This window comes from Apus apus, chromosome 7, assembly GCF_020740795.1.
Source record: "Apus apus isolate bApuApu2 chromosome 7, bApuApu2.pri.cur, whole genome shotgun sequence".
In the NCBI taxonomy this organism is placed as follows: domain Eukaryota; kingdom Metazoa; phylum Chordata; class Aves; order Apodiformes; family Apodidae; genus Apus; species Apus apus.
Window position 1 is genome coordinate 25,789,743 of NC_067288.1, and position 17,695 is coordinate 25,807,437.

At 39.3% G+C, this 17,695-nt stretch overlaps 1 protein-coding gene across 1 annotated transcript in view; it reads right to left on the reverse strand.

Moving 5' to 3' along the window:
• Window positions 1–682: 682 nt before the first annotated feature.
• Window positions 683–17,695, reverse strand: part of SLC1A7 (solute carrier family 1 member 7) — a 45,991-nt gene continuing 28,978 nt past the window's right edge. The window contains exons 6-11 of the mRNA XM_051624931.1: window positions 16,827–16,926; window positions 16,006–16,239; window positions 8,897–9,091; window positions 6,343–6,477; window positions 3,026–3,125; window positions 683–971 (exon numbers count right to left, since the gene is read on the reverse strand). Coding sequence (XP_051480891.1) covers window positions 735–971; window positions 3,026–3,125; window positions 6,343–6,477; window positions 8,897–9,091; window positions 16,006–16,239; window positions 16,827–16,926 — 1,001 coding nt within the window. The 3' untranslated portion in view covers window positions 683–734. The remainder of the gene's footprint in view (window positions 972–3,025; window positions 3,126–6,342; window positions 6,478–8,896; window positions 9,092–16,005; window positions 16,240–16,826; window positions 16,927–17,695) is intronic.

Here is a 17,695-nt window from a genome sequence, read left to right on the forward strand (position 1 = left end):
TAATAAATCTGGCACTTGGAAGGCAAACTGCTCTGCAGTGACCTAGGAATTCTTTGTGTTATGTATCACACCTGAATGCCTGTCTCTGAAGGCTGCCCATCACAGTTACCTTAATGAGCTTTCTTGCAAAAATGCATGCTTTGTTTCACCTGTGCTTGAAGTGTTATTTAGCAGTATATGTAACCCCTTGACATCAGGAAATCTGTGTGATTTACTTACTGCTGTTCTAAAACTAAGCACAAACTCTGTCTTTAGCAAGTATTAGAAAAAATTAATATCTTTAGCAGTTTTGGTGAAACATTTTCACATAGCAAAAAACCTACGCAAATACAATGTTTATAATTACTGAGATTCACAAAAAAAAAAAAAAAAAAAAGGCTTTGGTTAGAAAATCAAAAAGGGTCAAATAAAAAAAAACCAAACAACAACCAACTTTAAAAAAAAGAAGCCGAAGTAATGTGAAATACTATCTTGGAGTCACATGAATGCAGAATAAAACAGTAGTTGTCCATTAGTTAATTTTTCAGTATTAAAATCTTCCACCTAAAGAAGCCCATGTCTCTTGCAGGCTGTGTGCCTTTTCTGACATTCACAGCTGGTGTCCTAGCTCCAGGACATGCAGGGTGGCCATAATTCCACATTTTCCTGTTCAAGGCAAAGAGTCCCTCTTCCAGCTGTGAGGTAGAGATTCTGTATCAGGTCAGTGGGGTATGAGACACCACTGAGTGCAGCAGTTACACATTTGTTTCTAGTTCATTTATTTCTATAGTGCAGTGGTCTTTACTGTTGGATTTCTTAGTGTGATTCTCCACTGGACTTTCTTCTTGCTCCACTTGCACAGGTATGTGCTGCTGAAACCCTTTCAGTGTTTCTGGTCCACAAGATTCATTCATGGTCTTCACACAGCCATTCCTCTGGTAAGCCACAATCTGATGGATGTTAATAGGCTTAGTTTCACAGATCAATGGCACCTATGTGGAAAGCATTAAAGATTTTTAATACTGCCACTGTTTGCTGTATAAAACAAAAGGAATTTTTACTTTCAGAGCCTGCAGTGTGCTGTATATTCACCAGGATTATCTAGGGCCTCCATAGACCTCCAGGACCTATTTCTCATACACACTAAAGCATCTTTGCACCATCTAGATAAAGCGAAGGTGTCTCTAAGTATGTAAAAATGCCAATTCTGTCACAACTCTAATTTAACATATACCCACAGTAATAACTGCCTGCAGCAGTGAAGTGATATAAGTAGGGTAAATAAAGCCTAGAACTGCAGGTGAAGCTCAAAGGATATGAACTCTCAATGACCAGTGTGCTGAGCTCTGCAGCTGCATAGAGCAATTACATAGACCAGCAAGTATTTGTTGTTGTCTTCTACCTTTCTTCTAACCCAATAAGCTAAATCCTATCTTTTCAGTTTCCACTGTTTCAAAAGAAATAAAGACGATTTTATTGACTGATTCAGAAGTTAAATATTGAAGTGTCCTTTAAATCAAACTGGAAGTTCTGATGAGGAAAATAAGATGTAAATACTGGCAGAGAAAAGAGGTGGGCTTGCAGCTGAGAAAATTTGGCCTTTGGGTATACATTACTAACTCCACAAATCATGTAGCCAAAACGTATGGCAGACTAATGGTATATTTGAATATAATTATAGACCATGATGCAAAGAAAAATCTCCTCACAGATGACTAAATAATCCCTTACGAGGGATTTCATGTTTCAAACATCTCTGTTTGAGTTCTGAGTTCTAAATACAGCAATGAAATGTCAGGAGGTCTGTGTTCTGCAGGAACTCAGACTACACTTCTGGATTTGTAACAGATGACATACCATTAGGTTATATGTTTAGTTTTCCTGTAGCTAGCTACCTGTGTAGCCCATATATTCAGGCCTAATCTTGTCATCAGTTAATTACTGAAGGTGCTAAGTACCTCAGAGGATAAGGCCTGTATTGAACTTAAGAGAATTTTAAATGCATGTTGAATGAAGGCATGAGACTAGGATTTACCAGAAGGACTGTCTGTAAAGTGGGAGAAATAATAATAGCAATAAAACTTGGCTATTAATACTGTTGTTCTTTGTAGAATACTACAAATTACGCACAGAAATGGAACATGCCTTGTGAAAATCAGGGCTGATGAAGAAACTTTTCTGCTTAAACTATTCTGTCTTTGTGGAAGAAAGATAGTGAGAATCTGCCATGAGCTGAAATGGTTGGAGATTAGTTCCTCCAAGCATGAAGGGCTCGTGGAATTAGGAATCTCCTTTGTCAAGGACTTAAAGGAAGAGCATGAGAAGGAGTTCCTGCTATGAGGAAGGACTGAATGATGCATGCCAAGGAGGAAAGAAATAAAGTATAGAAATGGAGGGAGGCAGGGGCGGAATAGACAGTTGTGTGTGGTATATGGAATAATATAGAGAGAAGGAAAAATGAAGAAGTAAGGAGGACTTGTATTAAATGTATAAGGCATGAAAGTGCCTAAGAATGATGTCAAGAACGGAACAATGTGCTTGTGCTAGTTCAGAAAGGAAATTATTGCAGAAGTGGCTTCAAATGATGATAACACAGAGGCCTGAAACACCCAGGGTAGTTTATTTTGTTGTGAGCTTATTGATTATGCATTTATGTACTCCTAGATACCATTACCTCCCCCCACACACCAATACTCAAGGATATTTGTCACCCTGCTTGGTTGCTGATCACATTTTTGGAAGCACAACTTACTGGCTAGTCAGGACTTGGATACAGAGTGTGAGACCCCCAGTTCCAGCACAGCTGCTTCTGCTTCCAGCCCCAGTATGCCAGACACAGCTGGCTGGCAAGCTTTGAACTTGAGTGGCTTTTTTGCATCAAGGACCTCTCCACCCCATCTGGCTAAGCAGTGCATTGCCCAATTCTGTCCTCTCTCTGAAACACCTTCTGTAAACCAGATGGAACAAATGTGGGTGGCTGTGAGCTTACAGGTTCTCTGCTGTAATATGGCACATGCTGGCACACCCTCGCTCATGGCTTTCTTACCTCATCACCATCCTTGATGAACTCCTTCCGGCAAACATGGGCCATGATCCCAGCAGCCAGTGCGTCTCCCAGGACATTGATCATTGTTCTAAACCTGTCTCTGGAAAATAAAACAGTAATGATAAGTTCTTGGCTCTTTGGGTAGATGCCTATGCTTGCATTACTGCAGTATTATAGATGAAGGCCAGTTTGGCTGTTTTTATGAGCTAACAAGTTTATAAATTGTAGCAGGGAGTTTGGCACAGGAAAGCTACTAGTTACTGGGCTGCTCATTGGGTTTTCCAGCCTTGTCAGAGCTCAGTGCCCTGTGCTGCCACGTAACTGAGCTAACTGGAGTAGTTATGCCTCCTTATACATGCAAGCTGATTCAGCACTAAAAAGGTTTAACACAGCAGATTAAGATTGCATTTATGTCTGAATTTTTATGTTAAGGTCCAGTATTATGGCCTGATTGGGAGGCCAGTGCTGCAAATGTCTTAATTCAATAAAATCAGAGGGCAGTCAGTACCACTAGTACCTGGTGTTAGTTATCAAGATTCCAATCTCAGCAACCAAAGTGCTGGTTAAGAAGATTATTGTATTGGTAGAATGTGCAGAATACTATTAAAATTATTCAGAAGAGAGCTACATAACTACACACACAAACTAAGCAGGCACTGACCATATTTAAATCATGTACATTTCTGAAAAATGTATTTTTTCTATGGCTACTAGTGGCTCTTAAAGATTCTTCATTTTCAGTTACTATAATTTCCAATTTAAATTTTTATACTTGACAGTACTTTGTATATATAGTCTTACTGTTTTTCATTTATTCATTTATAGGGTCATGTCTTCCTTGTTTACACCTTCCACCCACTGTTTAAAACAAAGCTACTAAAGGACAGACTGTAAATACACAAAAGTAGGTGGTTGTCATTGACAAGTGTCACAGCTGAAGCAACTTAGAATCTATTAGTTAGAACTGATGAGATTTCGAACAGAGCTTTTAAGTCTGAAATAGATCACATATTTTCCAAGAAAAACACGCACATCTGAAAACTGTGTCATATTGGTAACTTAAGTTATAAATGTGGGTTATAAAATGGAGGTTCAGAAATCTCCAGATGTTTGGCCTATTGAAGTCAGTGAACTGTCCAATATAAACTCTGCCCAGTTTTCTGATCCTGTATCTTAATATAGAAAAGAATTGAAACTCTGTGCTGATTTTTTTTTTTCAGATATTTTAGGCATGTACGTGTGCACACAAATATTTATATAGTCGCTTGCCTAATTAGGATGAAAGTTCCTGCCTGAAAGTTTATTTGCATGTGCAAATAAACACCAAAACACTCTTACAGCACATATTGATAGATGTTCCTGTTGCATATAGACGTTTTTTCCCTTGGTTGATCATCAGATTTTGATTCTTGGAAAGATATTCCCAGCTGTTAATTTTGGATTGTGCAAAGAATCAGCTGTGGTAGAGAAGAAGCTATATGAGCAGAGCTTAAGAGTTTGCACTCCCTTTTGGGTTCTGATTAGCATATCTTCTGAAGAGAGGACTTTTCTGAGGAAACAGTGCAACACACTGAAACTCTAAAGAAATTATATTGCCTGGCATGTTGTTTGACCAGTTCTATTCCATATTTCTGTGTGTACAGAGTAGTCTGCACTACACATGAGGAGAACCACACTTCACATCACTGACATTTCTCCACTAAATGGCCAACCTGCTCCAAGTGGCATTTCTTTCAGTGAAAACGTTGGAGTCAGGTGTTGAAGTGGTATTTTAGATTTAGATGATATTATTAAAGATGCAAAAGTAAAGATGCAAAACTTTTACCTTGTGTTTCATAAATTAGCTGAGAAACTTTTTTATTTTCCTCTTTATGTCTCTATGCACTAGCTAAAGGTATGAAGTTCACATACATGTTATGGCCACCTCAATGAGTTGTAATACCTGCAGTGCATTGTAATGGGTATTTCAGTCTTGTGAGATCATCTAACCAGCCTTCTTTAAGCATTCTTCATACTCCAGTACTTCCAAAACTAATGTTGAAAATATTCATCATGTCAACCATGTTGACATTTTGCATCTGCAGGCTCTTGAAACCAAGTGCCGAAATATAGAAATATATTTTTGTATGAAAAGACATCTGCAAAAGACAGAAAACTGGGTCTGTTCCTTGCTCACTTTTTAAACCATCTGGAACTATAGGCTGAATAAGGTGGTTTTTTTCTGTTGTTCTGAATAATTTTGTAAGACAAAGGGAAGCGTAATTCTCATATATGCTGGAACTCTTACTGGAAAAAATAAATGTTGATGTTGCAAGAGCTGGGCAAAAACTGAGCAATATAGAGGGAAAAGGCTTTTGTAATACAGCTTAAAATACTTTGATTTTATTGTGCTTCATTAACTATTGAAATTCAGTGACTAGCATTAAAAAAGCTGCTTTATTAAAAACTGAACTGCCATTCCCAAGTTAGGTGCCCACAGCAGATATTATTTGTCCTTCACAGAAGAATATTCCTGATATTCCTAAAATAATATATAACTTAAAATAGATATACAACAAAACTTTCATTGCGCTTATTATTATTAATAATCTATTACACTGAGCAGGAAAGTAAATTATTTATTCTCACAATTCTTTGTAGAAAAAATCATTGTCCTATAGTTGAATAAGGAACTCTAATAGAACAGACTTGTAACACATTTTTACCCAGAACCTTGATGCAATGAAACTCCACTGTATTAACAGAGATTTTATATAGCTTAAACAGAAATAATTTGGATGGTGTCCTTGTGGATGCATACACTAATTATTTAGGTAATTGAGATGCTAATGAGCTAGGGGCCAGTATTTTACCATTCATCTCACTAGACTATTCAAAATTGATTGTTTGATTTATAGACATCTACAGAAAAGTAAATTAACACCTCCTCATGAATTTTTCAGGTGGCTCTTCTCATGGATGCTTCTCTCTAAGTGTGTTGTTTTACTCTCTGCCTCTGTTAAATCTTCAGTGATTAGGGATGCAGCAAAGTAACCTCTGCTCTGGTTTTGGTATTAGACTAAACAAACTCTTCTTCAGCTTTTCCATGTAGGTCATATTGCCCAGGTCTCATCTAGACTCTCATTTGTCTGTCTTCCTTCAGCATAATGCCCACTTCAGCAGCATATTTTGTCTGAGGCCACATTAGCCCTGTTTCAAGCAAAACAGTTATTTCAAATATACTTAAATGTGTATTTGTATTACTATACCCCTGGACACTATTTGCCTTTTTAGCAATATTGCCACACTGGAAACCTCCAAAGCTGGATGTTACTTACAGTGCCCAGTCGACAGCAATAATCAACGTGATGTCATCTGTCGGGAGCCCAACCGAGGTCAGAACAATGACCATTGTCACCAGGCCAGCTTGTGGGATACCTGCAGCACCTATGCTGGCAGCTGTTGCTGTGATACTTTAACAAAGAAAGAAAGGAATAAACTTTATCAGTGGCAGATGGCTCTGCAAGACACACCATGTTTCTACAGGAGTTTTCCTAAACCAGAATCCTTCTTACACAAGCCACTGCACAGAAGAGCCAGTGTTTTGTGGGCATAAGCCAGGTTAAAGAGCAAGAACAGGCAGCAGTGTCTGCCAGGGCTAAATTCCCACCCTCTACCTTTGCAGCCTTCATGCTGGTGGGGCATTTCAGGGTCATTTCTTAGTATCACAAGTGCAGAGAAAAGGTGCCAGCCAGGCTATAGGCATCTATGAGGTGTCAGCTTCTCCGTGTTCATGGCACCATGCACCACCGTGTGCCACCATCTGCCAGCAGTCCTCACCACTGCTTCACCCTTGGCAGCAGAGCTCCCAGCAGACATCTCTGAGTCCTCATCTGCAGTTCCTGTGCCAGGCAAATCCATGGCTGGCTGTGGCTGGGGCTTTTAATGCCAATCCATCACAAGAAGGCTGGGCCAAGGGCAAAGAGGCTGGGCCAAGGGTGAAGTCCTTGCATAGCACATGGCTTTGCATACTTGGATCTAACTATGAAGCAAGTGTGAATGCGAGTGTACCTCTTCAGTTTCTGGAAAGTATTTTTACTTGACCTTCACACCAATTTTTCAGCCAGGCAAGCAGAAATGAATGCCAGACCACAGCAAGAGTGGCCCTGGCAGGCTGAACATTTTTTTCATAATGCTGTTTTTAGGGGAGGAGTTTCATTCCTTTTTCCAGGAGCAAAAGTGACCGGATATATTAATTTCCACCCAGCTGGCCACTCTCAAGAGCTAGGCCATCCAGCACAGAGACAAAAAATGAATGTGGATAATTGTAAAAGGGTGAGTTAAAGCATATAAACTGATAATCCACTGCATTCAGCAATCCAGAATTTCAGAGCTTTTGGCAAGCAGTGAAGTCTTGACCTCCTATGGTGGAAAATGAGGGTAACAGTATTCACCCGTACGGAAAGTGAGACACAGAGATACCCACTATCTTGCTCTCAGGTCTACAGTGTACCAGTAGAGCAGCATCAGCAATTATAACTAGAGCCCTTTCCTGCAATAAAAAAAAATACACTTGCATGTGGGTGTGATGGGAAACTAGAAAGATTTTAAAACTATGTTTTGAAAGAGTTGGCTTGTACAGTATCTTAACAGCATTGTAATAGGCAGGGTATGGATAAAAAGGAAGGGACAGAAGCTCAGTAGTTGAGTAAGAGATAAATATAATGAACATTGTAAGGTTCTCCAGATAGTGCTAGAAGCTGGCTAGCTGATTAGGGCTGTTTCTGCCTAAATCTTAGCACAGGGTCATTCCAACAATTTTTAGAGAGAGAGACAGCCCAAAGCAAGAGCTCACATGGGCACAATTTATTTCTTCTGCTTCTCATCTAACCAGATCTTGCCGGAAACCCATTAGCAAACCTCAGCTGTCATCTGTGGTTAGTTTCAGGACTCTCCTCCTTTTGTCATGAAGGTTTTGAAGTCCAGCAGAAGATGGGCAAGGCCCAGGAGTGTAAACGGAGCAGTGGTGAGGTCATGGGGTGGGTAGGTAAGCAGATCTTAAGTATGTTGCACAAGGCTCTGACTATGAGAAATGTTTTTCTAATAATTTGTTCCCTGCTGGAACCCTGCAGGTTTCAGTCCCTGAGGCATTCTTTGGCAGTCATTAGAGTTATTCTGGCAGTAATTTTTCAGCTGGATCTTCTAGTCTTTTGGATCCATTACAGACCTTTCAAGGACAGAGTATGCAGCTCTAGCACACTCTACCCACTGACACCATGGTTGTTTATGAAGTTTTCTGCTTTAACAAGCAGCAGGGAAGACACTTTGAAAATATCTGAGTTATATGACATCTTGATGAAAACCTGCCCTGATAGTAGCATTTGTCCTCCTTCCCTGTTCCCCTGCTCCTCCAAGGTTTGACAAAGAGCTTCCTAACATACACTATTACCTGTATCCAGTACAGGACTTGTAATTGATTTTGTTTTTTTTTTAACCTTTTCTTCTCAGGTAAAGATGTAAGCCAGAGTTAAGGGTGAAAATAATTCTGATGTTTAAAACAGTGTTTTAAACACCAATAATGGTAAAATGTTCCAGTCCTCGTAAATGATCAATGGGTTGCCTAAAAGTAAAAATTAGGCAGTTATCCTCAAACAGAAACAAATTTCCTGGTGTCCATATGTTTCCGTTGAACAGTATCAGCAAAATTTCTCTTTTTACAGTCCCTGATCTCTGTGTTACTTACAAATAACCATCCTATGAGGAATGCATCCTTTGATAATAGTGAAGATAACGTTTGTTCTGAAGATTGCTACATACAAGAATTTGTGTCTTGTTGAGTGTCAGACTCAACAAGACAAGCAAATTGCAGCAGGAGAAATTTGAGGTTTATACCTTATAGTAATAATCTGCCCAAAGTCCAGCTCATAGTTGTTTACTTGTGCAATGAAGATGGCAGCCACCGCCTCGTAGAGCGCCGTCCCATCCATGTTGATGGTGGCTCCCACAGGCAGCACAAACCTGGCAATCCTCCTGTCCACATGGTTATTCTCCAACAAGCACTTGAAAGTGATAGGCAGTGTGGCTGAGCTGCAAAACAGCAGAGAGAAGAACACATTGAATTATTTTATTTCTGGGAAGTAGAACAAATTGTAGCAAACCTTCTCCAGGCAGGGCAAATCTTACAGGAACCATCTGAGAACTGCTTCTCATTCCTTGGTCCACGCATGTGACTCACTTGCAGTGTAACTCACTCCTTCGCTTGAGGGGGTATGAAGACAGTTACGTATATGAATCCTAAAGTCAGTGAAATTTTGTGTCCCCCAAATTAAAAACGTTGTGTGGGCAACATCTCTGACCAAGAAATCACTCCTTTTGCCACAGAGAGCATTAATGCAGTAACATTCCACCTCGTACATAAGCAATTTCTAGTTTCTGCAGGGGGTTAGGCAAAGATCTTATTGACAGCACACCTGAAAATAAAAGCTGCAGACCAAGCTCCTGAATTAGGGATTATACAATCCCATTTCCTCTCTGGGACAGATCTGCCCATGTCCCTTGTGTGATCATATAGCAAGCACATTAATTGCAGATCATTTAATAGCGTGGAGGTGTGTAAATGAAATATAAATATGTATGTGTGTGGAATGGATTGGAATGATATAAGAAGGTCTGACAGGTATTCATTTTAAAATGAGCTTAACCCCTTCCAAACTGTAATCCTCAATTTTGTACTGTCTAAAAAAATATTATTTTTATTTTCATTTACTGAGAAAATTAATCAAATAATCTGATTGTAAATTTCCTCTTTACACTAAGTTGTATACACTTTTTAATAGTAACACACCTAATCATGACTATCTTTATATTTTATCAGTCTGCTTCTAACATTCTACATTTTACCATACAGTGGCACTTCACTAACATGTCTTGAGTAATTAAACTGCTTTCAAGAGACTGAGGGGCTATTTTTATGGCACGTCATATTGTATGGAAATGGCAGAATATTTTCCTTGTTATGATACTCATTTTAATATACTGCTCAATATCTGAGACTATTTAACTAGAGGTAAAATAGCAAACTCCTTCAAAATTATTCCAAAGCTGCCCCTTTAAAGAGACAGGTAGCTATAGAGGAAATACTGGTAGCATGATACTAAGGTCTTTAATGTTCTGTTCTTTTGTGATTTATGTGCCCCGAGTCATGAAATCCAGGTGTCTCTCCACTAGTTTGGGCAGTTCAGATTGCTCAGGCACTGTGTGGTGTGAGCCTCACCTCAGCAATGTGGCTCTGATCTGTATCTTAAAACTACCATTAGATCTACAGATTCTTTCTCAGTTGTTACATATGACCTATTAAATCCCAGAGAGATTCTGAAAGATGTGAAATCATAACTGTTTGCAGGGATACATTGGTCTAACATTCTTAGGAGGGAAAAAAATACTCTAAAGCACTGAACTTAATCTGTTAAGTCTTTAAAACTTTCCTAAAGCTTTCAGCTAAGAGGAGAGGTATCCCCCAGAACCAACTCTAACAATTAAAAATAGATTTTTTGAGTCTTATCTCAATTTGGGGATAAAATGCTGCAGAGACTGAGCATAAGCTAATGCTGGATCAGGCCAAGATCTCACTAGTGTGAGCCACGAACACAACTAGTCACTGTGGAAGAATAGCTGTTCAGTTCGCTCCGTTTATCTTATCATTCAAATACATTTTGATATTTGCTCCAAAAACTGGACAAACTGATCTCATCTTCCTTTTGCTAAATCTGCCTGTAATTTACACTGTGCAATAGCCAAGTTTCTAGTGTTTCATAAGCAGCAAAAACTCGATTTATTCTTTGGCTTCAGAGAAGATGAAAATTGCTTCTTTTGATAAGATGTACCACAGAGAAGATGCTGCTTTAATTCATCTATGATACGGATATTTGACCTAGAAACATAGAATTCCCTCAAGCCATTGGAACAAGGAAAGCTAAAATGAAGAGGAATTTTCCCTGTAGGCCAGATACTGCTTTTCCAGTACCGTTAGAGGTGACAAAACCAGGGGTGAGGGGAAGAAAGCCAGAAATCCACAGCTCAGCAGGCAAAATGCTGCAGGGCAGAGCAAGGTGGGCAGTGACAGCATGTCCTCTAGACACCTCCCCAGTGCAGTGAAGAGCTGCTGTGTACATCCCTACAGGTGCCTGCTGGCAAAGCCAGCCCATCCAAGGAGCATGGGTTTGGTTTTCATGGGCTAGCTGGCCATGGGAATGGTGCAGGGACTTTGTGGGGATTGAGTTCAGTGTGTCCTAAATGATGCACTGAAGGAATAAAAGATCTCCTTCTTTCCTGTCCCTGCCTTTCCAGTAATGCCTGTGCAAAGCAAATTATTGCTGCCATTGGGATTTTAGGAGAAGTATAAAAGGGTTGAGAATAGGGTGTAGAAACTTTCATTAAAGGGAAATGAGTTGAAATAATGTCCAGATTCAATAAAATAATTGCCATGAGACAGCTGCTTAGTGGTTTTCAGATTCCCTTGTGTTACATTCTTGAATTTTGTACATGATATTGCTTTTGATTCTTGCAGTTTGACTTTTAGCTTAAAAAGAAAGCTTTCCACAGGTGCAGGCTAGCTGGAATGAATATCTGAACACTGATCTGTGGTTTCCTTTCTATCTTTAAATGTAGACACGAACTGACACAGAAACATCTGCAAGAAACACATCAGTACGCTTCAAACCAACTCTTTGTTCTCCTCTAAGATGATCTGAAAATCCAATCCCCACATTATGAGTGTTACATAATGCCCCTGTGGCAAGGATTGTTTAACCAAATACAGATGTGTTGACTATCAGGAGAAGCAGCTCTTCTGTCCAGCCCCAATTATTTGTGCGTGTTCTTTTGGCAACAGCTCAGTTATGTGAAGTATCCATTCCTTTCAGCGTAATGAAGGTGAAAAGTTCATCTATCTCTAGACAAGGCACTGCTATTTGAGCAGAAAACCAGTAAAGCCCATGTCAGGCCTGTGTTGGATTTGTGAGAGATACACACTAGTAAGAAGGGGTAAACAGTGCCAAATCCATCAAACATGTCCAAGATCCAAATCTGTACACTTAAAGCCTTTCCTCAGGACTCAACTTTGGTGGCACATTAGCTTCTGATGGTAAAGACAGTAAATCTTTTCTGGTAGCAAGTCCTGCTGTTCATTGCTGACAGGCTGAGCTGCCAGCTGGTGCAAGAGCTCTGTTCCCACACTGCTCCCTCTCTGGGCCCATAAATATGTAATTATCCCTTGCACAGGTGAAGGGGAGAGAGAGTGCTGTCTGAAAGTACTTGGTATTCCCAGGAGAAGGGCTCTCTCCTGGGAGTCAGAGCCCAGAAAAGCTGAAGTCAGTGCAGGTTTAGGAAGCTCAATTTCTGTGTATTCCCCATAGTCAATGAGCACTCTCACACCAGCTTGGTGTGAGGAAATGGGGCTGAGGAAAACCTTGAGTAAGGACTGGTTTACCTTGGACAGACTCAGCAGAGAGACACTTCTCTCAACAGTTCTGTAGGCTGGGAGATTTGCTTCATAGCTATGTCTGGTGTCTGCCTGGCTTTCCTTACCATGCTGGCTTTTGGGGCTCTTTCATTGGAGCCCTACTCTCCTCATGAGGAGCTGAGTTCCTAGATGAACCATAGACATCCTACACAGTTGAAATCAGCCAAAAGTTAAGCTTTGCAATGACAATCACTGTGACATGCATGGCTTTAAAAAGAGCTAGCTCACATTTGCTAGAAAGCATGCATGTTCTTTCCTTGTGCTTCTACAAGTAATTGAGGAAAATAAAAACCTGATCTTAGAATTCTCAGACCAGCCATTGTTGGACTTTCTCCAAGTAGTAATATAACTTAGGCAGTCATGTAAAACAGGTGAATCAAATCCTCTCCATACCTTTGTAGATCAGGTTATGTATTTTGGTTACTACATATCATGTCTGAATTTTTTGTTGTATTACTATGATTGATGATATTGGCATTGGAAAATTTCTAACCTCAAAATATACCACAAGTAACCTGGACCTGAATAAATTATGTACTGCAAAGAGAGTCCTTTATTGTAAAGTGGCTTGATACTCCCAGAGCTAGAGACAGAGTAAGGAGATGAGATCCAATGAAGAAACAAACTCAAAGCCCTAGAAGTTCCAGACCAGTGAAGGGCTAGTAAATTGATTATAAAATCAAAATTCAATGCTGATGCAAAATAAGGAAAAAAATAAGAAAAGTAACTTGGTTTTGAAAATAGTGGAGTATGTGCTGATCTTTTAGGTCTTGATTAAACCTCCCTTGATAAAGGGATTGTACAGGTGAAAAAGTTGACCATTTTTGTTGGTTATAAGAGAAAAGAAGAGAAAAGAACAAACTCTTCTACAGATGGTAAAGGTAAAATGAGGGACAAAATTTTCTAGGCTTTTTTTTCCTAAAAAGAGAAAAATACAGTTTAGATTTTTAAGAAAAAATATATTTTTCTGGAAAAAGAAAATTAATGGAATGTCACAGATTAAAAAACCTGAGCTGTCAGCAACAGAGTTCTTCAGAAACAGAATTCTTAGAAGAGTAGGGCAGATAGTCAAGTATGTCAAATGTGAACCTCACGAGCCTTTTCCAACACTAATATATTTGAGTGCAAAATTAGCATCTTAGTTGAATCTGTAGATGTGACAACATATGAAGCTGCAGACTTTTTATGTTCTAATAATAATAATAAAACAACTAGCCTTAATTATTTAAGCCTAATTAGAGTTTAAAACACCACCTAGCACATAATTTTTCTTGATTTTGTATTTCACAGTACGTTGCTCTTTACAGGTAATTTTGGAAGAATTGTATGTGTTATATATGTTAGATATGAAAACATTTTGTAAAATGAAACATGGTGGAAAGCCAGTACCTTCCAACTGTACTCAAATACCTCTTCTCCTTTCTTTTAACTCCTGTACGTTCCTTCTGCTCTGTTTATTCCTGCCCTAACTACTGTACATATATTTATGAGAGAAACAGACATTTGACTTTCCTGCTCCAAATTACCTTCTCAGACCTTGCTAGAACTATAACGAGCCTAATCAGGCCAGTGGGCTGGGATAAAAGTTTTAGTATCTTTTCCCAAGTCTTGTACAGATCTCATACAACTTCATTTTTCTCTTTTTCATTGTTCCTTCAGTAAAACAGAGATTATTTCTCTTTCCACATTGATAGTAATTACTGCAGTGCAAAGTTCTGTTTTGTAACAAAGTTTTGAAGCAGATTGTAGCAAAAATTACTGACATCAACTAATCTGAGTTCAGGGAAGTGACACGTTACTTCTCCATGTATTTATTTACTTGAATAATTTGCAAAGGGGTCCAGATTTCTGCAAACCTCACATCATTATTTATCAGTGATGATCCCCTATGCAAAGCCATATGCACTGGTTACATAATGACCCTTATTAGACTATTAAAAAGAAGTTATTTATATCAGTCTTCGTTTGGCTGCTTTCCCAGAACTTTTTATCTATATGTAGTTCCTGCCTTTTCCTTCTGTAATCACAGTAGTTACAAATACACTTTATTTCTAAGTGGGTCACTCTATTGAAGGAGAGATTATGCGAATTTTTCCTCAAGGAACTTGGGAATTATGGAGAAAAGTAAGATTAGAAGCACAAGGGATAAGAAGCTGCAACAATACTATTGCCTGAAAGGATATATTAGTCATCAGAGCTCAATTTATTATAGAAATTATTAGATGATGGAAGAAGGAATCAGTGTTTAAGTATAACTGCATGAACTACACCTCAGTCATTATTGTTAATAAGAAGAAATATTTTGGAGTTAATAAAGCCTGCTAATTTTTCATTAGGTTTCTTTATAAATAGATGTTCCCAATTCATCATTGATTTTGTACTAATTACTAACTTGAAGTCTAAATAAGGCAGATAAAAGTAGCTGTTTGTCACTAGTTGTCATAGTTTCACAATCTGGATAAGAATTTAGTATTTTTCAGTATCTCTGTCAAAGAACAATAAAAACTTTAAACATCCAAAAGCAAAAATGATATAAAAGAAAGGTGGATTTTCCTTTCTTTAGCCTTCTTTCCTTACAGCTGGCAGCAGAAATAATAAATGTGTAATATGTGCTAAAGAGACCTATTTAATAGCCATTTTCCACCTGTACTGTGGCTTTTATTACTGCATAGAATATGGCAGGTAGAGCCTCTCTTGTTACTTCATAGTAAAGAGCCTCCAGCCATAGATGCCATTAAAGAGTTTTGATGATATCAGCTACATGGAAGTGTTACTAAGTTGTCATTCCTGTTTCCCCTTCATGCAAATCAATTCCAGCCACTTTCAATCACTTCTCACCCACCAATTTATCCACATTGGGAGTAATTTTCAGTTCACAAGCTGTTTTCCATTTTCACTGTACCTTTGTTCAGCTATGGTTAAAACTCATTGTACATCCTCCCTAAAAAGGATGCAAAAAATATTATTCCTTGAGCAGAACAGCTAAATACTTTCCCAGTCCTGGACAATAGCTTGCAACCACAGCCTTTACTTAATGTACCAAGAAACAAAGACTAAGATGAGTAGAAAGGGTAAAACGTTTCCATATGACTGAACTAGGAGGTTCTCCACTAACACCAAAAATGAAGTCTGGACAAACTGTGTGTCCTTTATATATATATATTAACTTTGTAGAAGCACAATATTTGTTTTTATGGAAAAATACCCTTATATCCATTATAGTCCTCTAAGAAAAACAATTTTTATCCAATAGTTTTTAAAACAATCTGACAAACATTGCCATCAAATGGCTCCCATGCATACCTTCCAAATGTTGAGACACATCTGTTACAAATATACCACTGAATTTGACACAGGGCATTGTTCAGAAACAAATATATCTGCTCCAGTACAGCTACAGTGTGTTGTTCCCAAGAGCAAACTGGAGTAAGGATCTAGCAAGTATTTTGGTGCCTTTGTCCTTCTAGAAACTCTGTAATACCTGGAGGATGTGGCCAGAGCAATGAGCAAGGCTTGAAGAATTCCTCTGATGAAGACGATGGGATTCTTCTTGGTGATGAAGAAGTACATCATTGGCAGAATAAAAAGCCCATGCACTACCAGGCCACAAACCACTGTAATGGCATAGAAACCCAGTTTCTTCCCAATAGCTGAAGGGTCATCCATTTCTAAGATTTTACCAGCAATTAGGAACACAATTCCAAATGGAAAATACCTGAGTAAAAAGAAAGACAGGCATCATTAGGAGAGAGCTAGCTGGGAAAGCCTTGTACTGCCAGTAGCAGTGCAGTAAGAGCAGCCTGCCTTGAAGTGGTACAGACAGGTTCTGTTGTTTATCAGATGAAACTCCTCTTTCTTACACTTGAGGCGTGTGCCTAAAGCACAGGGTTAAAACAGTCTTTTATGTGGGGTAGTTCTCAGCTGGTATTTCTAGTGGAGCAGTGATGTAAGGAATGGAAATACCAGTTTTAGCATCTCATCATCCCCCTTCCTAGTGTGGGCTGGATGTACTGTAACCCCTGTTGGCTTGCCCAAGGATTGGCAGTGCCCCTAGTGCACATAACACCCACTCAGCTACACCACATTTCATTATTTGGGAGTAATCTCTAGGATGCCTCTGTCAAAATGACAGCACAAGCCCAGGACAGGATGTGTGTGTATTTATCTTCCTTCAAATGTTGAGGCCCATAAAGCTAAGAATTTTTCACCCTTGTTTATTTCCCTGGAAATAAGTTGATGACATTTCTATACATCCTCTTCTGTTGAAATTTTCTTATTTTTCTCACTGAAACAGTTACTTACCAAACAGCAACTGCCACTATCTTCATGACAGATTCATTTAAACACTGGCAAAAGCTGACCAAAGGAACACCACTGTTCCCCATTCTTCCCAACATTATACCTGCAAACAAAAGCATTCAGGTTCAGTTTCTCAGGTGCCTTCATGCAAAGCTCAGTGCTTTTCCTCTCTGCTTAGTTCAAAGCTAACTATGTGGGAGACAACTGGAAGAATATAGATCTTCGTGCTGTATAAACAGATGTGGTATCTGAAAATCTCGCCTCACACACACAAACACAGTTGAGTGTGGGGCAGCCAGGCCACAGCCTTGTGATTTGGCTCCGTACAGGGCACTGTCCCCTAGCTCGGGGTTTTTCATTTGCAGTTCCCTGGAAGTTTCCCCATGGCAGTACAGACTTCTGTGCTGTAGATTTACCCCCCATAGCAGCAACCCTGTTGCCTTAACTGTCTTTCATAGAGCCCTGAGGTGGATTTACCTGCTCTGAGGGACCCAGACTAACCAGCAAAGAAAGCCCATTTATGTGCACTCAGTGCCCAGAAGGGAAAAGAATACATCTATAGGATGTGTCATCTAACCATACATTCCCCAGACAGTGTTAGTTTCCAATAATGCATATAAATAGACATAATTTTCTTATTGTATTAATGTTCTGACATCAATCCCTGAAGGGATTAGAAGTGATTGAGTTAATTGCTCAAGCAAGCACTTCAAAAGCTAGCTGCACCAAGTGAGACTGCCTTTGAAGGCAGTCTCATGAGGAAGCAGGGGGCTCTGAGTGGGGTGTGTGCTGACACTTGCTCTGTATATGCAGAGACCTCAGCCTCTAATCCTCAGAGCCCACATCTGTGCTTGTGAGCCATGTCTCAGGTG